Source organism: Scomber scombrus, chromosome 24, assembly GCF_963691925.1.
Source record: "Scomber scombrus chromosome 24, fScoSco1.1, whole genome shotgun sequence".
Classification (NCBI taxonomy): Eukaryota; Metazoa; Chordata; class Actinopteri; order Scombriformes; family Scombridae; genus Scomber; species Scomber scombrus.
The window spans coordinates 4,763,199-4,786,389 of record NC_084993.1 but is presented as its reverse complement, the minus strand read 5'-3'; the positions used below and the strand labels follow the sequence as shown (position 1 = coordinate 4,786,389).

Here is a 23,191-nt window from a genome sequence, read left to right as displayed (position 1 = left end):
ACAATATTCAGAAGCTTGAATAATAATTAAAAAATAACTAATAACACTGAAGAGTCTGAAGCTTAAGATCATATTAACCACTGACAGTTATTTTACCCCTTTTTTCACATCTCCAGCATTGGATGAAACTTCTCTGGGGAGCAGCAAAAGATGAAGTGTCACCTGCAGGAGGCACACATGGAGCATCAGAGGGTCCTTTAAAAATACTGCACACACATATACAGACACATATGGATTTATGGACATGAGAGTGATGGTTTCATTTAATACAGATGAGGTGTGTGCTGGACTCACTGGGTGGATGGATGTGTGCTTGGTGAAGCAGCAGGAGGAAATATTTACAGGGTGTATGTACAAGTAAGTTATGTCATTTATTTCGACTTGTTTTTATTCATTCCAACTAAATAAAAAAGTGCTGTTTAAGGATGTTGGGTTTTTCATGTTTTTGGTTAAAATAAGATAAACCAACTGTGACCAATAAATTACACAAAAATCCCTGATGTAGCTTTATGACAAAAAAGTGATGTATTGTAGCAACACTGACTGACTGTTCCTCCACATCAGTGAATACAACACATTTAATATTCAAACATATAAAACAGGTTGATTTCTAAGAGCTGAAGAAAGGAAATATTGATCAGCTGATTGATATAGTTTGATTCCACCGGCAAGTTGATCAATAATTAACCAGATTTTAGATTTATGTTGTAACATTATGTATTAATTTTAAAAAGGGACAGTGTACATTCATGAACATTTCAAATTAAAATGTAAATGCACCGGAATTTGCTAAAATAGCTAGTTTTCATATGTGAACATGAACAGAGTTCTCCAAAGTTTATGATAAATAAATAAAAAGATGAACTACAATCATAAAAGAGCAAGAAACTAAGTGTAAAGTTACTGTAGATGAAGGTAAAATAAGTATGAAAGAAAGCAAACTTACCGTGAAGAGTCCAAACAGCTGCTTTAATCAGTGATGACAGTCACGTGACTACATGGTAGTCATGTGACCAGCATCACATGACTTTAGGTAACATCCCTCTCCAGGTAAAACTGCTGCTGGTGTTACTGGTCATTAGACTGGTCCTGCTGCTGAAGCTTCTCTTTAATGGTTTGACTTGTTTGTTGCTCTTCAAAATGTGAAGATGTAATAACCTGCATTTATTTTTAATTTTGATAAATGTCTTAAATAAACTAAGCACTAATTATTTAATCAAGTTTATTATATTCTATTTAAAAACTTAATGTTAATTAAAAAGCTTGAATTTGGGGGATTTTTGACCCTGTGAAGCTGTCAGTGTGATGATGAATCAATTAATAGATATGAATAATTAATATTTATTCATTCATAATTATTAATATAAATATAGGTAAATTAAGATTTATTTTTGGTTTGTTTTGCCTAAATGAGCAGTACTATAGCGACAGTCTGGAGAAGGACGATGCCATTGCAGATAAAATAACGGACATCTTGACCTCTGCCTCCGCAATTAACAGGAAGTCACATTGTTTAATAAATTGTTTTTTTTTTTTAATAAATTGATTTAAAACATTACATGACACATTTAAAATCATTTGCAACTTTCCAAAGAATTAATAAAAAAATAATAATCTTCAAACTTCTCTGTTACATATTGTTTAATGCCCTTAAAAGAGTCAATTGACTGTGTGTTTAGAAAAAAGGATATGTCCTGCTCAATATTGACAAAATGCATGAACATTTAAATGAAGGAATACTTCATTCATTTTAAAATGAAGTATTCTTTTTATAAATTATAATTTCAAATGACATAAAACCCACAAAAACACAAAATAAATATATTAATAAACCTGATGTTACTTTTAAAACATTTTTTAAGACATTTTTGAATTTCTCATCTTGCCAACCCTTTTTTGTCACTGACAAAGTAGTTAAACTAGCTCCACCTGCTGCAGCTACAACTGTAACATGGATGCGACAGTAATCAAATTAATTACACTGACACACAGCGGCTGATTTTCTCCAAGCTGAGTACTTTTAGTGTTAATACTTTTAAAGCAGTAAAGTACTAGTACTAAAGTAAATTGAGTTGTTACAAATCCTGTAAATGAACAGTTATTCTGGTTTCAACAGATACAGATAGTCACATGTAAAGAGACATTTAAAAATGATATGCCAAGACATGATTTTTAGAAGTCTTCTCTGCTGGAGATGATCCAGATGGACCAACATCCAGACTCACATCTAGGTGGTTGAGTGGAGGAGTCTATATATATATATACATATATATACATATACACATATATATATATATATATATATATATATATATATATATATATGCTCCTGAATATCATTAACACTCAGACAAATATCAAGTCACTTTAATTGAAATGTATTTATTGATTTTAATGATCACACTGACATAGGTTAGCCGGTGTCATCAGGTGTCACAGGTGACTTTGTTGGTATAAACACTCGACCTGCACATGCGCGAGATGGAGACCTCTGGCGGTCATCCAGGATTCATAGAACCGTAGTTACATACTTAACTTTCGTTTTCAGACTCATGGTGACGTAATCACCCTTCACTCGCAGACTGAGCCCTTCAGCCGAATGTGCTGTGATGCGTTCGACTCTGCAGCAAAACCACAGTCTACTCTTCATTCATTCATTAATTCATTCATTCATTGGTTGGTTGCTGGCAGCGAGAGATGATCCGAGAGATTCTACGAAGCGGTGGACGTCGCTGAAGGAGTTGTAGAGCGGCACCGGAGCGATGCGCAGCACGCTGGGCTCCCTCATGTCACACTGGAGAGGTGAAGGATGAGTTAATCAGGTTGATGAAAGGATGAAAAAATGAACGTCTGAATGTTTTCTACAAACCAGGGTAATCGTGATACTTTTCTGATCCTGTTTGTCATTTAAAGTTATGGTTATTTTGCTGCGATTAACAGAATTTGAAATAAATTGAAGAAAGGGACAAAATATGGAGCTACAAGGTTGTAAATTTCATGTTTTCTGAAGGACAACGTCTCTCTGTTATCAATATGTTTGTTATCGATATTAGCCTTTTCATCTACTCTTCAGGCTGAGGGAGGAGTTTGGGTGCATCAGGTTATGTTGTGAATATTTAAGTAATTAGATTAAATAGTAAATGCACCATTTACAGAGCAAACACTAAGTATCTCTACTTTTTTTCCACTTCTTTCACTTTCTGTTTTGCTTTATATAAACTGTCGAAAAAACCAAGTACTGCTTCTAAACCTTATGTTTCTGTCAGTGTTTTTCAATTCAGAGATATTTAAGACTATTTAAGAGTTAAAAGGCGCCTTTTATACTCACAGCGACTCCCCTCTTCTCCAGCTCCTGGAAGACTCTCCGGATGGGGACAGAGAAGGAGAGCGAGAGCTGGCAGCCTCTCTGCTGGGGGTCAGAGGGCGTGATGATGTGGACGTGAGGTTTATCGGGGCGGGAGGGGTCCTTGGAGTAGTAGTGCTGGATCAGATACTCCAGGTAGGCCGTCAGCAGCAGAGACTTCCTGCGTAATGCCTGCATGGTGGTCATGTTAAACACCTGGGGAGGAAAAAAGGGCAAAATGATGACCTGGAAATCACTTCTTCAGGCACTTTTGTACCACGGATTATGAAATGATGAGAGATTTCTTTAACAAGAAATGGATTACAGACTTTTTAATTAAAACTCTTAAATAAATAAAATAAGAATTAAATAATAAAAATGCACTAAAGAAGTAACATGGTGTCAGGAGAATATTTCAGTCCAAAAACAAACACTGTGGTTAATTTTGGGGGATGTTGAGAGACTCTTTGTCGCTAACCCAGTAAAACCAGTGGACAGCAGTACCTCTAAACTGGCCTGCAGTGGACAGACCAGCAGGATGGGCTGGTTGGACAGCCTGAAACCACTCACTCCAGGCTGCAGCTCCAACACTGAGAAGAAAACACAACAACTGGACATATAAACACATTTAAAGCTAAAGACACAATGTTTGACCAAAAAAAAGGACAAATGTGGGTATGTGGGTCTTTTCATAGTTATATACTGATATGACTGTAGTCATAATTTGTTTTAAAGGTTCTTTTTGTTGTTGTTGTCGTCCGATATGCAAATGACTTTGTGCCAGAGCCGGAGTGATTGGTTGACTGCGGGATTGGCTGCTGAGGTGCTTATCTTTAGTTTATTAGTTGTGTTGTTTTTGTAGGGGTGGAGTGCCAATCTTTGTAATCCTGCTTTCTCCTGTTTATGTTAGTCAGGGAGGTTAGAGTTTGTTGTTTGGTTTCTTTTGTTTCAGATAGGTTATATTGATTAATTCCTAGTTAGGTTTGTTTTGTTTGTTATTTTGGCCCTTGTCCACCCTGAAGGTAACCTTAGTTGTGTATATTATATATGTACTTTTTTGTAAATAAATTCACCTTTTCTTGCACTGAACCTGATTTGTGTTGTTTGAGACTTGGGGACGATGGGGGTTTTCATGTTGTCTCAGACACCGCTAGCTGGGGCATTATAATACACATAGAAGGCACATTCAGGGCATGAAATTACGATATACAAAACAAAAAAAGCATATTTGACATACTTTATGTAATCCATACTGAGGCCACCAGATGGAAGCACAGAGCTACTTTAAAATCTGACCAGTCTTCAGAGAGGAAGTGAAGCATGACTTTCTTTTTACAACTAAAAAGACAAACTAGGAATAAGTTCATATGTAGACAGTAGAGACTGTTATATAAATAATGACTTCCTTTACCGTTATTCATCACGAAGCGAGTCTTCAGGTCGTGTCCCCACCATCCCAACAACCTGCAGGAGATGTTTAAATCAATCAGCAGCTGCTTTGATAAACTGATTTGTTGTTTTTAAGTCATTTTTAAGAAGAAAAAAAAAGCCTCTTTTTCATAGCTGTCTATGATAGTAAAATGATTATCTTTGGACTGTGGGTTGGACAAAAGCAGTCTGTTGTTTGCAGCTCTGGATGCAAAATGTTTTAATTGACCAAATGATTAATATAGAAAATCCTGGTCTATGGAATTGATTTTTAATGATTGTTTTTTACTTTTTATATATTTATTGATTTGTAGAATGTAGGGAGATAAGTTGGAATGAAGAAGAAAGATAAAAAAATAATATGATCATAACAGATTTATGTTATTATATAGTCTCTGCACACAACAACTACAACTTACAACAGGAAACAACAAAGATAGCGACTGATGCAGCATCACTAAACGTTTCATTTAATTTTTATACCAAACCAAAGACAACAAAGTCCCATAATGCTGCAACTTAAGGATGAGTTGTGCTGTCATGTGGATGATGTTACTATTAAATACATCATTAACTTTTAATGCTTTTGCCTCAAGTTGCTTGATACAAACGTTGCTGTAAAAACTGAAATAACTGAACCAAAAATGCTGAAATTAGATACATTTTCAGGAACTAAAATTAAAGCTCCAAAATCAAAGTTAATTAGTGACAGTGTGTGAAGTGTGTGAGCACTCACGCTGGTTTGATGGTGTGTTTATGTTTCTCGTGGACAAACGCTGCACCGAGACCACCGGCACCTGAATTTAAATACTGTGCAAAGACATTCAGTCCTCATAAATACAGTATACTCAGTTTTATATTCAGTGTTTATATAAATATATTTGAAAAATTTGCAGCTGACCTTGTAGGAGCACCAGCAGGCGAAGTCGACCCCCCAGTCGTGCAGCTTCAGCTCAGCATTGCCCGCCGCATGAGCACAGTCAAAACCAACATAACAGCCCTGACAGACAGACATGGACTGTTAGTTATAATTATTAAAAGTATTATTAGTTACAGTTAGGCATTAGGGCATTTTATGTTTCATGTGCTGGAGAGAAAATGAGGCTGAAATATCACATTGAACTTGAAGCAGCTATCAATGTTGAACTGATAAACCGTCAAAAACTTTGACACCTTTGTTGTTGTTTTTTAACTCTACTTTATGGTTTTAATTCAGCACCAAAGCTCTCATCAGCATAGTTTTCAGATATAAAAGAGCTCTGAAAATCCCACTTAAAGAAGTTATAATAATCACAAAAGTTGGTTATTGCAGGTTTAAGTTTGTCACATGTCTCATTTCTTATAAATTCTGACCTTTCTTTAATAAAACACACAGTATGGAAGACAAAAGATGGAAAAACTGCAACTAAAAACTAAATGCAATCACGAAAATGCTCATTTATCTTATGGTTTTACTGTCTTGTGAACATATTTACTACTAATGTGTTCATGAAATCATAAAACACTACAAGATACAACAAAGAGAGGGAAATTATTTGAACATTTTATTAAATTCCCTCTTATATATTATTTTTTTGTCTATATTTTTGTACTCTGAATCATCATTTTGTGGTTTAAGTGTCTACAGGACTGATATTTCCAGGACTGATCAGGCAGCGTTTTGTGTGTTACCTTCCTCTGGCCGGCCTCGGTGATAACGGCCATGTTGAACAACTGTCCGGTGTAATACTGGACTCCACTTAACATGACCACAGCGATGGAGTCGCCCTCCTTCTCGATCACCTCGCGGATGTCCTCCGTCCTAAGAGTATCTTCTCCCTGACAGGACAGCAACCAGAAACTTCAGCAGTTTGATCTGATTTTTTATATTGAATTCAATATTCACAAGTTTGTTCCAACTTGTGCCACAGTTTTGTAACTTTGCATTACCCCCAAACAGTCACTAGATGGTGCTGTATCCAACCTACCAGATAATATTAAGATTAAACAATCTTGTAAATTGATTATGATTGACATTAATGGATTTAAAATACTAACTGGTTGAATCCAGCATGTTTTAGGACATTATTATGATTATTATATACAGAAAAGCCTTCATGAGATTGGGGCTTTCACAGATTAAGCTGTCTGACAGTATACAGAATAGTTAAATAATAATACTTAGACTTTGTTCGTACCGGTCGGGGAGCCAGCAGCAGCATGCTCTGCTCAGGGTCGAATCCTCGCAGTCGGATCTGAGAATCAACAGCGTACTGAGGACAGAAGAGACAGGTTCATAACGTGGACTCTTAAAACCTCCAGACAACAGATTTACTAACACAGCTCCAGATTAAATTTAAAATAGCTTTGAAGGACCAAAAAAATCCAGATTCAAGTCAAATTGTCACCACTCTAATGGATAATTTAGACAAAACATTCACTTACAGTCTACTTTTATCAGCTAGAGTCCCTTCATACAGTAGTTACCTTATCTAAATTTGTACCGGACTAATTGATAAACATTGTAGACTTACTGGCCATAACATTTTCACTGCAGGAAAACCTGTTCTTTGTGATTCTTGTGATATAACATTGACTGAACTTTGTTTGTGAGATGGATTTCTTTCAAGCTGAGTCAAAGTGCAGCAATAGCTCAACAAACATGTGGTAAAAAAAGGACTTTGAGGGTCAGTTAGGGTCTTTAAACAGAAAAAAAGGAAATGAATAGATTTTAAAAAGTGTTATTTGTGTTCATGTGTATTTGCTTACATGATCTGAGGGGAAGGCTTTGTCCTCTAGAAGGATTTTGTGACGAGCCGCTGTGGGTTTGTAAAAGGAAAGCTGCAGAATAAAGACATGAAATGACTGTTAGTGCTGCGGCTGCTTTCACTTGAATTGAAATGACCTCCAACATTTACACAAAAGGGTTTTTTCTTGTTCCAGCTTGTTCTTTGCAGTTACAATCAGTACGTTTGCATAGATTTCGTCACAGGTGTTCTTTGGACATAATTTGAACTGTTAATAAATCAATAAACTAAACTTATTGCAAATTGGATGGCAGGTATATTATTGAAAAATGAGACACCAAAACATTAACATCAGGAGATTGGAGTTTGATAATTAAAGGTGTGCATGTGGTGAACGTTCTCCATGACTTATGGCACCAAAATACTGCAGAAAATGACTGAATCTCACCATTAGAAGGTGTAAATTAACTGTCAGGCCGTTCATGATCGCCACCTCCTCAGGTTTAGCTCCTGTAAGAGATAAAGCTAAATTAAATCAACCTTATCAACAATTTAGTTTCATCTTATTTTTTAAGGGTATATTCAAAAAATCAGGAGATGCACTGAAAGCCTGAAACAGCAAATAGACCTTTTTCGTTGTAACTCTGCCTTTAAACACAGTTAATACTGATATACAGTATGTGGTACAGATCATACAAAAGATTTTACACACTTACTATTTATTTATCTATATCTATATTGGTTATTCTGACACCAGACTTTTTTAGTTCATTATTTGATTAATCTTTTAAGTCATTTGTTATTTTTTCATTAGGCAAAAATGTGATATTCAAGTTGAAATGAAAGGTAATGATGTATTCACTGTTTCCTGCTTTTCAAAATGTGAAGATTTACTCATTTTTACATATTTGGAAATAGAATATTTTTGGATTTTTGGTTCTTGAAACTGAAAACTGGGGTGGGTATTTTTCCACAACTTCGACCTTTTTTTTTAGACTAAACTATGAATCAATGAATCATTAAAATAATCAATAGATTAGTCTGTGATGGAAATACTTGTTAATTCAAAGCCTAAAAAGTACAACCAAGGCTCATCATTGCTAGTTGTGTGAACATGTGTCTTATTGCTTTGAGTCATTAGTCTGTCATCATCAGTAAGAAATTAAAATCAACTGTTAAAGTGTTAATTTTATAATCAACCTGTGTTCAAATGATCTTTTCAGGAAGTTAAATAAAGCAGACTTCAGCCTCTAAACCTACACAAACTCTGTGCATGTAACTGCAGGCTTGTTTAAAGGGCCTTCACGTGCACTTTGAACTCTGCATAATAGAAAAGTGCAGTGACCTGAACAAGCAGCCTCACAGAAAAATGATTTAAAAGACACTTTAAAAATAATGATAGAAAACAACACACTGAAAACACATAAAACACAACATTAATCACACATTGAGGAAGGGGAAAGCTATTGAGAAGAAGGCTCTATACATACTGTATTAAATTAAAAAAGTTCATCTGAAAAGTACCTCAAGCTGTCAATAGAGCAGAAGTAGTAGTTTAGTATTCAGTACAATAGAGAGTAGGTACAGTACAAGTATACCAAAATAATTGTGTAAATGTACTTAGATACTTTCCACACAAGTTGCTTACGTAAGTTATTGAAATATCCTGTTCTGTACTCTGCCTATACCCAAAAAAACAAGGCATACAAATAGTGTTTTCCCCTACTTTTCTGTTTAATAAGAAACTTCTAAATCTTCCTATTTTTCCTCTTTTCTTTTCATCTCCATCCTCCAATCCTTCCTCCTCTTTAAGCTTATAGTAGTCTGATTCATGTGTATTGTGTTAGTATGTGTGGTATGACCAGGAATCAAGTGAAAGGAACTGATTATTAGCCCTAATTGGTACAAATCTGGACCCCTAAAAGTTCATATTTGTATCTCAAATACGTCAAAGGCTGGGTTTCTGTTTCTTGATACAAATATGAACACTGTGGCTTGACGTGTTCATATTTTCAGCTTTCCTTTTACAGTACTTTAATAGGAAAGTTAAACTCCCAAAAACTTGAGGTGCTCCTTAAAAGAAATATTTAAGTAGAAGCCAGAGCTGGGAAGCTTCCTGGTGTTTCTTACCAACAACATTAGCCATGAGCTCCTCTAAGTTGTTTTCAGCCCACGCCCATGGTCGAGAGCCTTCTATGTGACCGTGGACACCCCTGTAAAAAGAGTTTATTTCATGAAATGCAAACAAAAAAACACTCTCATCCTCAGTCCTTTAGGTAAACATGGAGATAAAGAGTTAGCGTACGTTTTGGCCCACTTCTCCAGCTCCTCTTCAAGGTACTTCTTGGTTCTTTTAGGCTGAAGCCCCAACGAGTTTCCCACCATGTAGATGCATTCTTTGGTGCCATCGACAAGCGAGAGATCAGCTAAAGAGAAAATAAAGAGAAAGACATAAACATAATTAAATAACAAATACATGAATGACTGCGTAGTATTCATCTCCACCATCTTTAATGTCATATCTACTCACATGGAGGCAATTCTGCAATTTTGGGCACCAGAAATTCCCCCCTGAGATGTTGCAGGGTGTCATGTTTGTCGAGGTAAGCCGCCACTTCTGCAGAGGTGGGACTGCAGCCCAGCGAGGCCAAAACTCGCTCCAGAGTTTCCCTCGGACAAGAGCCGGTGAACGGGTTCATTACTGTGAGACTGGTGAGTTGCTGACCTGCAGAGAGAAGAGAGATGTATCTCTGATGTATCAATTGTGAGGGTTTATTTAATGCACAAATCAATTTTATTTATATCTTTGTTTAAGGGTTCTTAACCTTTTCAGTCCAACTTCTCATATCAGAGATTTAAATTTTCATTTGTGTGTAAATGTTCTATTAATAAGTATTAGTAAATCCCCATTTATTCTTTGAAATCTGCATATCAAAGGACCCCAATGTTAGTAATAAAAAAAAACAACAACTCTGACTTGCTTTTGAAAATATATCAATGCCAATCACATCCATTCAAAACTAAAAATGGTCTCAAAGCATTTTAGAAGTTGTCTCTCTCTTGTGAAAAATGTGTATAATCTTCTCAGCTACTTCATTCATAAGAAAAACTGATTTTTTTCCCACTGTGACCATTTAAATTATTGGACTGAAATTCACCATATATTGGAGCTACAACATAGGACATAAACCTGCACATGCTGTTAACAGAGCATACAAGAGGAAAATGTGCCAAAATACATTATTCAGAGTGTTACCTGTGTGTTTAATAACACATGTATCTAGAAACATGTCTCTATAAACATAATGTACAGCATATTCTACATCAACCGTGCATTTGTGTTCAGGTAAATACACAAATGTAATGTACAATATTAGTTTAAATGGTCCCTAGAAAGCATCTATTTCAAATGTTCACTTCCATTTACCACGAGTGGAGAGTCACGAGCCTCGAACAACTTCTTTGAGCAATAACTCAGTTAAATATCACACTCATATTTTTTCTTAATTCATAATACACTTCCCAATTATATCATTTCCTCTGATGTGCATCGCGTTTAAACTTATTTTAAACTGCTTAATAATCTTTTTTTTTTTTTTAAACAGACTTGCCTTGCAGAACTTGCCTGGTTAACGGCATGTTTTTATGTTTTCTTCAGTATATCAGTAATCCATTGACAGCTGTCTGCACATCCGCAAGCACAATGCAAACACAAACTACTTCTACTAACAGGCAATTCGGCATACTCAGCATAATATATGCTCAAAACACCGGCTTAAATTGTTACCCACATGGCCACTTTCTGTGAATACCCCCCCAAAGCATTATGGGAGCTGTAGTTCCAAAACTGGGAGCCTGTTTATCCCCTAAATTAAACTAAGACGAGTAACAAAGAAACAATAATGTGTCAAAATCCATAATATTCATTTATTATATATGTAATATTTTATGCTGCACTCTTAGTATTTTTTTTTTAGCATTACTATTACAATGAAAAATCTTAAGTTCCACCTCTTTCCATGTATTATTTTGGTGAAAATTAGTGGAAAAACAGGCGAAATATGTATCAAATTATGACAATTTTAAATTTGTAATCTTTCTAATCAAAAGAGGAAATGTGTCTGTTTTTACCTCTGAATACTTAAAAACATGAATCACAGCAATCTACTGTCACCTTTAAACATGTCACGTTCACCTCTAAATATATATGATGTTGATTAAATTAGATATAACATGAAAAGCCATCCAATTCATTTGTTATCCAATACTCAATGAAGTGAACTGAGAGCTGTAACTTACAGTTGAATCAGTTGGTTTGCAGATGAGCTTCCTCTCCGCTGACAGCCGTCACTCTGAGTGAATCCTCTGCCCTGGAAATGCTCTTTAACCTCAGTGTACGTACTCTTAAGTTAATCATTGTTCTATTGAACCGACTTCAAGCTTCAGATCTAACCAGAGCTGAACATGTCGTTTAACATGCTGTACCTAACTACTCACAGATCAGACTAATTCCTATTATTTAACATTTGTCTGTTACAGTGAGTTCCTCTTTGTTGTGAAGTTTCACTTTCGGGTGTGAAAATCCAAACATACAGTGTGAAGTTCCACATGCTGAACACAAATAACACATTCACTCATGCTATATGGACTAAAGTATGTGGAAAGCTGAAGCAGTCTGTGTTCCAGTTCAAACCCAAATGTGTTGGATTGGGTTAAATTCAGGGCTCTGTGCAGGTCAGTAAAGTTCTTCCCAACCAAACTGGGAAAAAAAAACTTCATGCATCTGGTTTTGTGCATGGGGGCAGTGTCATGTTGAAACAGGAAAGGGATATTTGCCATAAAGGTAAAGAAGCATAATGTTGTCAAATCTGGCCCTCTTATGGATTACATCAGAGGAATACACAATAACAACTTTAAGTGCTCAAATGAGTTAATTTGCATTTAAAATTATATTCACTAGAAATTATGTTAGATTATTAAGACAATAGTTTAGAGTGGGAAGTTGATTGGGTCAGAGCAAATAAGCAGTTTTTGTATTCCATGTTTTTCCTCTTTGTTTCCACTAGATGGCAGCAAAGTATTGTCATTTTTTTTAAGTGTGGCGCAATAAATGTATAAATCTACTTTACATAGTATAGAGAAGTAATTTGTGTTAATCTATAAGGCTGTTAATCAACTCACATGTAGAAAAACAAAAATATTTAGTTGAATTTAATCCATTTTCAGAGCCAAAAACAAGATGATTGCCTGAAAACTTGCAGAGGGTAATTTTTTTTAAATTAACACATGTAGACTAAGTTAACGTAGGTGTGTTTCAGTATGTGGCTCAAACTATGACATTTAAATAATTGGACAATATGAACTACTGGGCTGATTTTGAATGTGTTATTATATAATCTGTATATGTTATATTACCTGTATATTTTGCTGAACAGAAATAAACAATGAGTAAAAATTAATAAAACCTCATCAAAAATTCACTTATAATATTCCTATAATATGACTTTAAGGTCTGTCTGTTTTATATTATAGAGCTTGTACATGATTCATATTCCTATATAGGACACAAAATATTCACCATGTTTTTGTAGCTATAATAAAGTACAATCTCTCTAATCTGTACAGGATTGTTATATAAGCAACATATGGTGATACAAAGAGGTAAAAGTCAGTCGAAAGTGGTTAATGTTCATCTTCTTCTTTACCTTCTTTTCTTCTCTGCCTCATTATTCATCTTCTCTTTCACCTCTTCACAGCTCACTAAGCTGTCAGCTTTCATTTCATCACATTAGCTGCGGCTCCCACTCCTGCTGAACGCAATATTTTCAGTCCACACTGGATCAAACTGTGCCGAAACCTGCAAAAACACATAGATACCATAGGTTAAACACACAGTGTGACTGAACTGTTTTAGTGTATTTTTCTTCTGTAAAACTAAATAAAACTGGAATTCTAAGTATTCTAAGTTCCTCAGGACATAAATATATTATAACTACTGTAAAGGAAGGAAACTCTTTTTATGTTTAAGTAGTAATATTTCATATATAATAACCTTTTAATGCTTGACATTTTTACTTTATTACTTTTAGCTCTTCTGGGTCTTATGTTATCTTCTTTGTCAGATAGTTGAAATAATTATGTTTTGAAACAACTTTAAGATTATAGAGGTACATATGGAAATGACTGGGAGGCTATCAGCCAATAAGGACCAAGTACAGCAGTGATGAGTGGTGTTTATAATTACCCATCTTACATAAAATATAATTTGTCCACCACAGCAAACTGACACTAAATCACTGACACCCCGCTAGGAAATGTCCCGTAATCCAACCTGACAGAGTGAGGAAAGCCAACGCTGAGGGTTTAGAGGTTGTACAGTACTCTGATTTACAGTATGGAGATTTAACCGTCCTGCAGTGAAGCCCAGCAGCTTGTGCTTTGACTCAAGGTGAAGCCAGCACCTTCTGACAATACAGCATCTCTGGAAAAGCTCCACGACTAAATGGATGCATGAAAAGGTACCTTGAGGAACTCCTTAAAAATGAATTAATGGTCCCTGACAGCTACATGTTGGCTTATTTTGACATCTTTAACACCCCTCTCATTTTCTTTGTTCTTCTATTTGTGATTTGGCATCTAATGTCCTTCAAAATGATGTAATTGAAGTGTAGTATCTTTACAAAACCTGTCAGCGTCCATATATATTGGTGCTAAGTTTACACTACAATTAATGCATCAGTATGCATCAAACGATCATTGTCCGATCTTTGAACAGCTTCTGAAACAACCACCCCTGCATAATTCTGATGTTGGATTTTTTTTTTTACTTTCAAAACTGTTGCATCTTTGCTCCACATTTGAGTGTGGCCATTCAGAAAAACCCCCAGCTATGAAACAACAACGAAAATTGTCAGACTCAATTCCAGATGCTGTTCGACAATCCGACAAGCACTTTGTTTAAAGATAAAGCAGCTAAAGGGGATTTAAATCAATAAACAAACAAGCCTATGGTATATATCATATTTCTCAAAAGTACTTGGTGGCAAAAGTAACTCAAACCAAACATTGATGACAGAAGAAAAAATAAATAAATTGGCTCACAATCCCCTTTCATCCTGTCCTGCTGCTTCTGTACTAAAACCTCAATTTGTCATGTAGCTGTCAGCGTCTTCAGACCTGTCCTGTGTGAGTTCAGAAGTGCTGTATCATCAAACATTTAGACTCTCGAGAACCTCCTGGGTTTCAGGCTGCAGTGGTGGCATCTCAGCAAAGCGTCTTTAGGGCAGAGAAAACACTATCTGCTCCATCCTTTGATGTTGGTGCCCTGAGAAACGACAAGAGGGGGGTCGTTGGAAAGTTTCAGTCCTGCTTCCTGAACGCTTCCAGATGTCACACATCCTCTTTTACTGTGAGAAAAACAAGAGAAGAACATACAAGAGGCATCTCAACAGCTACAATACCCCCCAAACATCTTGCGACCATATTGTTTTTGCACTCTTAATAAACCACGAGTCATTTTTACACGTCTGCATGCCTGGCTTCACATGTGTTTCTCCCAAACATGGCATGTTTTTAGCTACACGTGCACTGTAGATATGTTTTATTGACCAATCAGAAAATGGCTAAAATGTGTGTTTTCCGGATGTGTTTAAAGTAACACGTCATTTTTAAGAATGCAATGGAAGAAAAAAACATTTATTGGTTGCCTTGTGTTACATATTAACCCTCCTTGTTTATGTCAGTTTGTCTGAGAGACTTTACAACAAAGCTAATTTGCGATTATTGATTGCAGCTCTCTGTGGAAATCACGAGGAGCAACGTCTTTTTGTTTTGGGAAAAACAACCGTGACCTTTAAATAATCGTTCAACATCTGAAAAACTCATGGGGCGGAGCGGATGGGGTCGAATGTCAATCAGCTTGACCCGGAGAACACTTCTTCTTTTTAATTGTTTCAGAAGGTCATGACTGAGGTGAGTAGTTGTTTTTCTACAACACACATGAGGCTTTAGGAGTGGATTTATCAGCAAGAACTGTAGAGGAACAGTAGTTACAATAAGTATAAAACCATAATGAAACATGCTTTCAGAACATATCGCAGGAGTTTCTAATATCCAGCTGGAGGTAATAAACACCCCAGGGTTCCTTGTGTGCAGAAATATCCTTTAAGTCTTCCTCAAATGTTTTAGGTTTCAAGGAGTTCCTCAGGGAATCATCTTGTTTTTTTTTAGATTAAAGACAAAATTAACCTTTGAGTGTGTCTTTTTGCAACAACAACTATTACAATGTTTGCCATAAGACATGTTTAGATGACACTTTGTAATTTTTTTTGTCTTTAAAAGGACCAGTGTAAGTTGCTCTAAATGCCACTAAATCTTACACATTGGTCCTTTAAGTACTTAAAAACAGTACTTGAGTAAATGTATTTGGTTTCATTCCTGTCACTGTCTAAGTGGAAAGTGACCGACTCTATAAACTAACCCCATACAACACTACAATCTAACATACTCATACTTTATGGACCTGACCCCCTAAATATAATGCAGCTACAAGTGAGGCTTTGACAAAGCGATGTATTCATTAGTTCTGACAGGTTCATCAGGGGTGGCCAATCAGTCCAGCATAAAGAGCCAAAAAAACCCACATTACTGCAAAGAGTTGCACATAACCCAACAGTGCCTTAAAGGACTAATGATCTCCTCTTACCTCAATTTATTCAATGGGACTGCTTGTTTTCTACAGTGATTTCCAGGTCTGGCTTGTGTTTAGGTCTGGCCACTCGAAGCAACTCTATCATGTGTGTCTGTAAGAAAAGAGCAATATTTTGACTTCACTTGTTTCAGTGCGGGGAAAAAACTGATTCACAGACGTAAGAGGATCCAAACATTAACATTATCTTGAGCGCAGCCTGTTTGGCATTGGGGATATCTGTCTGTGGGCACCATTTTCCAAAACTATGTGGGTCCTTCTCTCACAACACATTTAAGTCTGTGAAACTGGAAGGCTGCGTCATCTGCCTAAAGGGGGCTTTCAAACTATCTGATTCAGCAGTGAGAAAGGTTGATGGATGTGACCTGTGCTGCATTTGCGTCAGGTTAAAGAATATGTCCTCAAAACTCTGCTGCAGATTTGGCTGCTCCCACCTGAGACCTCAGCCGCTTCTCCACTTGCCTTTAACATTTAAAGGTGTAGAGACAGTCGGAAAGCAATAGTAAATGAGGTTAAATGAGTCTTAACCACGAGGATGCCTCAAATTCGTAACTTTTAGAGTGTCTGTCAGGCTTTCAGCTGCAGGAAAGTTGGTGAGTCTGGTAGTGAAATCCACCCTTGATTATTGCAATATCCTTGAGCAAGGCATTAAACTAACAGTTTCTTCGCTGCATTGAAAGAAAAACATGGGTGTTTCAATGTTGCTTTGGTGCAAAGACAGAAGGAAAAAAAAGTCTGGAAACTGAAGGTCTGAGACGTTCTCACAGTGAGGTCTGGATGAGAAGGCGAACGTTTGAACACCTGCTGCTCCTCACAGGTCTTTTATTTAGTGGAAAGGTATGTCTATTTGTCTCCCAAGCCTCCAGCACCTGATATTTACTTTACACTCCAGAGGCCGACCTTCTCCGTTTCAACTCTGCAGGTTCCCACTTCCCCCCACAGAGCAATGATCTCAGTCACAAACTGTTTTCAGTCACATGAACAGATAATGAATGAACTGTGAGAACAGATGAGGCTTTTTCATTGGTCAGCATTCAGGAGAGCTTTTTGTATAGTTTGGTGGAGAAAACAATATATACATCTTTGAAAGGAAAATCTGCAATTTTATTAGTTTTTTGTTAAATAATCCAATGTTTGATTTTGACTTTTTTGTTAATATTTGGGGGTGAAAGTCTACAAAAACCCAATTTTAATGGCACTTTTGATTTAATTTATTATTTTGGATTAAAGTATTTCATATACATATCCTTCTCTGTTAATAATTATTTTTTGTCGAAATAAAGCCTGAGCGGGAATTCACTTCCTCTGCTGACATGCTGCGAGTTTATACAACTACACTGAGTAGATACAGCTGCAGCACAGTGTGCTGTATGTACTGTATATACAATGTTGTTATACTTACAGTCTGCTGCACATTAACAATGATGTTTTTACACAAGAATTTTTTTCTGTTTAAAATGATTCAATAATTTGCAGAATTGCAGTAAAAACACATTCAATATTGCAAAAATGAGTCGGTAATTTAGCTTGAAACATGTTCTCCCAGTGACTGTTTTCTGAGTGAATGTGATGCTTTAGATCTGATGGTATTTTGCTCATATTCACGGACAGGATCAGGAACTGCGCGTCTTTTGGTTTTCCTAGCAGTGAGTCTAAACAGTCCTTGAAGTTCAGTTTACATTGTAATAAACCGCGATAAAGCTTTGGAGACCTCAGCTCAGTTGTTGTGGATCGTTGATTTATTTCCATGTGAAGATGATGGAGATGACCGAGGACCCACCTACACGCACAGACTCCTCGGTGGGCTGTTCCTTCCTCCACCCCCCCATCCTCTCTTCTTTGTCATCTTGCCTGCTCCACAGAGGAAAGCAGTAGTCTCCAGCCAAAGGCAGCGCAAATTTAACCCTCTTTTCTCTAATTACCAAACAGAGCGAGGAGGTAACCACCTCTCGGGCCGCTTTCGCACCGTTTTCTCCACACTTCCAATGGGACCAGACGACTGAGGTCAGCCTGTTGCATGTTTTTTTAACCCGCAGCTGCAGCCATGGACTGGTGCGCATTGGCTTCGGTGCGCTTTTTGCTCCCTGGATATTTACGCATCTTGCTGCTGTGTGTTTTGCAGTTAGGAGCGTTTGCGCAGAATGGTGAGTGGATGTGAAATAATGTGCATGTTGCCAAGTTATGGTTTATTTAAACACAACATATAAGCCTGAATCCTTTCGTATCCGTCGAGTAGTGCAAAAACACGCCAAATAGGCTCCAGCTGCCATGTGGATTTTTTTTTTCTTTTTCTGAGATGAATAAAACCCTCGTGCTCATTTAAAATAGAGAGCAGATGTCTAACGTGTCCCACAGTCTATAACCATTATCTCTTTGCGCATAAATGCAAACAGCGAGTAAATTTAGGGTCTTGCCTCCTTAAGATTGTGCAGAGCTGCGTGACTTGGCCTGTGTGGCTGCATTCCCATCACTCAGCAGGTCCAGAGGTTAGATGGACCTTTAGAGACAGAAGAAAAAGCACAGACAAGAGCAAAGAGAGTCAGACACAGGAGAGGAGGCAAGACTGAGACACTTAAAAGAAAAACAAAGTTATTTCAGAAGCATTTGAGTTTGTCTACAGCTGAGGCATCTTAATCTGTGTAAGATTGTCTGAATTAATGCAGCAGTTTTTGTGTTAAGCCCTCTGGATTAGGGAGGATTTGGAAAATGTTCACAAATTTTCACATCAACAAACAAGTCACAGGGTGTCAGAACTAGTTTTAAAAAATGGCAAATGCTTTAAAACCAAAGAGATCAAGAAGTAAAAGAAACCACAGACTTGTATCAAGAGAGCAGTCCTCATAAAAATGCAGCTGTAATTGAAACAAGCTTACAACATTTATGGTGACATCTCATTACACAACATAACACACTTGTTGCTCATTATAATCCAGTAAACTGCATCATCCTGCTGTGAAGGATTTACTCTTCTTCTTCTTCCATTCTGCTCATCTCTTTCTTCCAGTGTTGCCATGACACATGCACTCATAAATTAAATAGAGAATTGTAAAAAATGTGCACAAAATGTTTATTATTTCAGCACAAAAAGTCACATATTGAGAACATGTTTGTTCTCTTAATGAGGCTTTGGTCAAACTTGATACTCTGATGTTTTCTCACCTGCAAAAAAAGTCACAAATATGTAATATGATCAAGAACGCACTTAAAAAAGAGCATTAATTTAGACTGGAGCCTGAAGTCCTGCATTCATAACATTACAGAGGCAGAGTCTACTTCCAAGAGGTCAAAACCCTAGCATGGATGACCCTGATGACGGACACAAGCTGAAACGCGTTGTTCTATATAATAAAAGGGCTGCTGGAGTTTTGACCTCTCTGCACAAAGAATGTAACTTTTGCCAAATACTTTAAAATGCATCTGTAGTAGCTGCTCTTCTTTCACTCAAACATATATCTGTTGTGTTAGCAAGTCCCTGTCCTCCATCTTGCTCGTATCTTCGTCTCCAGGTCGTCTAACGGCAGATCAAAGTATGCAGTCGTAAACTTTGAGGCAGACCATCGTAAAACTAGAAGCTGTGGGTCCTCACACAGCTCTGCCACAAGAATACCAGGCATGTCTGCACCAAAACAAAGTCTATATTACAACCTCTTCTGACTCAAAGGGACACATGCAAGGATTTTTTAAATTTAACTTGCCGATAGAGATCATGTTTAACAGTCGCAAATCTTCTGAATTCTTCCTCAGGTACTTATAACAAATCTTTAACCCTGCTGACATTCAGTGGTGCCGTCAATAAAAAGTCACGCTGTGTAGACAAACACCGTTCAGACACATTTGACTTCACTAAATTCTAGACAATATCCCAACGTTTCTAGAGATGCCACATATAATCAAGGATGAAAGTGAATAAGATGATGCACAGGACATCTTCTGAAATGTTTCTCTCAATGTAAGTTTTAATGATTGGTTGGGATTAGCAAATATCTTTGTAAAGTTGTCCAGCTGTGTGGAAAAGTACATAAAAGGGAAGTTTAAGAAGGATATTGTGAGAATTAAACTTCAAATGTGAGTCAAAAATACACATTGCTGAATCTTCTTCAATTATTTGGTACCTAAGGTGAGGTGGTTTTGAACTTGAAGCAAATGGTTAACGTGCCATTTGTTTGGTTTTTTTTTTTGTTTTGTTTTTTTAAGTTGACTTGATTCAAAATCTTGATTTAAAAACCCTTAAAAAAGGTGAACTGAGGTTTACAAAAACAATGACAATGCTAACAAGCACTTAACACAAAGTAAAGCTATAGTTGATGGGAGTGCCATAAGTTTTGGAGCTATTTGTCCATAAAAGACTCATTTAAATTTTGAGCTGATGACAGTGCTAGATGAAACATGAAGGGATCCTGAGATGACCATCAATATCTGCACCAAAGTTTTTGGCTTCTGATCTACATGCTGCATTATTTCCTTAAATGTAGAGGACATTTCTGATATTGTCACACAAACTAAAGTCACTCGGCCATCAACAGCTTCAGCCCAAAAATACGTCTATCATTATTGGGCTTTAAAACACCCCACTTTGTTTATAGCTTGCCCTTAAATGCAGCTGACGCTAAGTGTTATCCATAAAGCTGCCACCATTAGCGGTAAAGAGTGCATCATTTAAGCGTCTCATTCAGACCCCTGACCCTTCGTGATCCCAGTCTGACTGTAGTTTCTGTCGGCAGTGAGTGACAGGCCCTCTGGGAAAAAGACCTGTAACCTCAGTTGTGTTAACACCACGCTCTCCCAAATTAATCTTCTTTCCTGAGAAACAGGAGGGGTTCCTGCACATCTGGGCTGCTGAGGGCCTCCCTCCCAGTGGGATCTCCCTTCTCCACGGGGGGCCGCTTCATTAGCTCACCGCCTTCCCTCCGGCTCTGTAAACTCATTAAGCCGCCAATTGGAGCAGTTTAGCCGGCAGACAGAGTCTAGTCGATTGTCCTCCTGCCTGAAAACCTGGTTGTTTGAACAACCTGTGACCTCAGGTCTTGTTGGAGGAGCTTCCAGACGAGGTGTACACGCAGACAGGCGGTGATGTAAACAAGAGCATTTGCTTTCAAGGGGCTGTCAACGTGAAGACCAGCCTGTAAGACCTTGTTTAGGCTTCGGATCACTGGCTGTAACTTCGCCCTGTCCATTCAAAGTTTTGACGGTCTCAATACATCCTAAATACCCTCAGTGTTTGTCTTTCCTTACGTGACTTTACTCAGCCGCCACAATCAAACTCAAACAACAAGAAAGAGAACACGTTTTGTCCTCTGGGAGTCTTTTTTGTTTGGGTTTGTTAGGGAAGGCCTCCGTTGACAGCTTTGACCCATTTCACTTCACACATGGAGAGCTTTTGAGAGTGTGCTTGTGTGGAAAACTGCATGTTCTGCTCAAATAAGTTTCCCCGGTTGTTTCAGCCTCCAGCTGCAGGCGGTGTTCAGAGGCCTGTCATGCGCCATTGGCTTTAGTGTCCTTTCCTGGGGAGATTTTAGAGAGGCGAGAGGCTAACAGGAATGTCTGTTATTCTTAGCAATTTAGATAACCTCTGGGGGTGATATGATCCTTCCTTCTCGACGTCTACTGACACTTTAAAGAGCCAATTGTATGCTTAATTTGGTCACCTTTGCCTTGCTTCCATTTCTGATCATCTATGGTGATATTGAACTTGTTGAATTTTGGAGGAGTTATAGTTACATAAACACATTTCTTAAGAGATTTGAGATAATTTAAGCAATCTTGAGGTTTTTAAAGATCAAACAGCCACATTGAGATGTATTCTTCCTCTTTTGATTTTGTGCAGATGGTTCACTCTTCAGTTTATCTTCTTTTAATTTAATCCAAAAAAAAGCAGCTATGTTAAAAATGCATCTGGATACCATATAACAAAAAGGCAAATGTACAGCAAAAGGAAATATTTCACGAACAAGACCAAAAATCAAATCAGATGTTTGTTTGCCGATTGTTACATAGAGGTTCTGCCTCTACTTAAAGGGTTAGATTGTTAAAATATGCTCAATTACATCATTTATTCAACTCTTTAAACTAAGACTTTGATCCCAGTCAAGAAGTAAAATGTGTTTGACCTTATTATGTTCATGTTTTGAGAGGTTCGGGTAGGTAGCACCAACCAGACGTGACATTGAGACCTCATAATTTAACTCAAAATAAACTTTTCTTTAAATCTGTGTTGACTTCCATCTTGATCGAGATTAAAATAAACTATTCAGGGCATATTTTCCTGTCAATGTTTAGGCTTTTTGTCTTGTTTAAAGTGAGTTTTACTCCAGTTTCTGATTTTACATTTACATTTTATTTCTTATATGAAGATAAGTTAAGGTCAACAAAACTATGTTAAACCTTATAGTGTCTGTAATGAATTGTTTTATATTAACAATGGATAAAATGTTTCCTAAATTCTACATTTTCTGTCAGCTCTTTCAAGTGTTTTAGCATTTTTCAGCCCATAGTTTCTGGCCCACAACTTAAGTTTTATTTTTGGTTATAAAAAGGTATTTTTCCCCCTTTTTGTGGTCACACAAAGCCACTTTACACTACATGTCCTGCAACAAATGGCAGGAACAGTTAGCTATAGACCAGCTGGTGAACGTAGTGGAGCATTTAGCAGCTAAAGATCCAGATATTTCCCTCAGGAGTTGGTATAGAGTAAAAACAGAGCTGTGAGAGAGTGAATATTGGACTTATATTCAGCAGGTGGACAGTAAAAGGGCTGTGAATTAATATCAACTTTATAAGGTGATAATATGTCAGTGATGTGTTTACATCTTCCACTGCTGCCAAGGGGACAAAAGATCTTTTATTGCAGGTTTAAATTAAACTTTCTACTTGTACTGAGAGAAAGAAAATCTCTCACCCAGGCCAAGGACAGACTGACTTTTTTCAGTTGTTTCCCACGACTGCACACTTTGTTTCGTCTATCTCAGTCATGTCTGTCTTTACAGACCA

At 37.1% G+C, this 23,191-nt stretch overlaps 2 protein-coding genes across 2 annotated transcripts in view; one reads left to right on the top strand and one right to left on the bottom strand.

Moving 5' to 3' along the window:
- Positions 1 to 2,357: 2,357 nt before the first annotated feature.
- Positions 2,358 to 11,976, bottom strand: kynu (kynureninase). The gene is made up of 14 exons (XM_062414765.1): positions 11,797 to 11,976; positions 10,028 to 10,222; positions 9,803 to 9,923; positions 9,628 to 9,710; positions 7,946 to 8,007; positions 7,520 to 7,591; positions 6,949 to 7,023; positions 6,443 to 6,589; positions 5,673 to 5,771; positions 5,508 to 5,581; positions 4,755 to 4,807; positions 3,848 to 3,933; positions 3,329 to 3,559; positions 2,358 to 2,794 (listed from the first exon to the last, which is right to left on the bottom strand). The coding sequence occupies exons 2-14, from the start codon at positions 10,194 to 10,196 to the stop codon at positions 2,663 to 2,665; spliced, it is 1,404 nt and encodes a 467-aa protein (XP_062270749.1). The 5' UTR covers positions 10,197 to 10,222; positions 11,797 to 11,976; the 3' UTR covers positions 2,358 to 2,662.
- Positions 11,977 to 17,959: 5,983 nt separating this feature from the next.
- Positions 17,960 to 23,191, top strand: part of si:ch211-246m6.5 (von Willebrand factor D and EGF domain-containing protein) — a 28,729-nt gene continuing 23,497 nt past the window's right edge. Inside the window, exons 1-3 of the mRNA XM_062414929.1 lie at positions 17,960 to 18,004; positions 18,134 to 18,208; positions 18,327 to 18,348. Coding sequence (XP_062270913.1) covers positions 17,960 to 18,004; positions 18,134 to 18,208; positions 18,327 to 18,348 — 142 coding nt within the window. The remainder of the gene's footprint in view (positions 18,005 to 18,133; positions 18,209 to 18,326; positions 18,349 to 23,191) is intronic.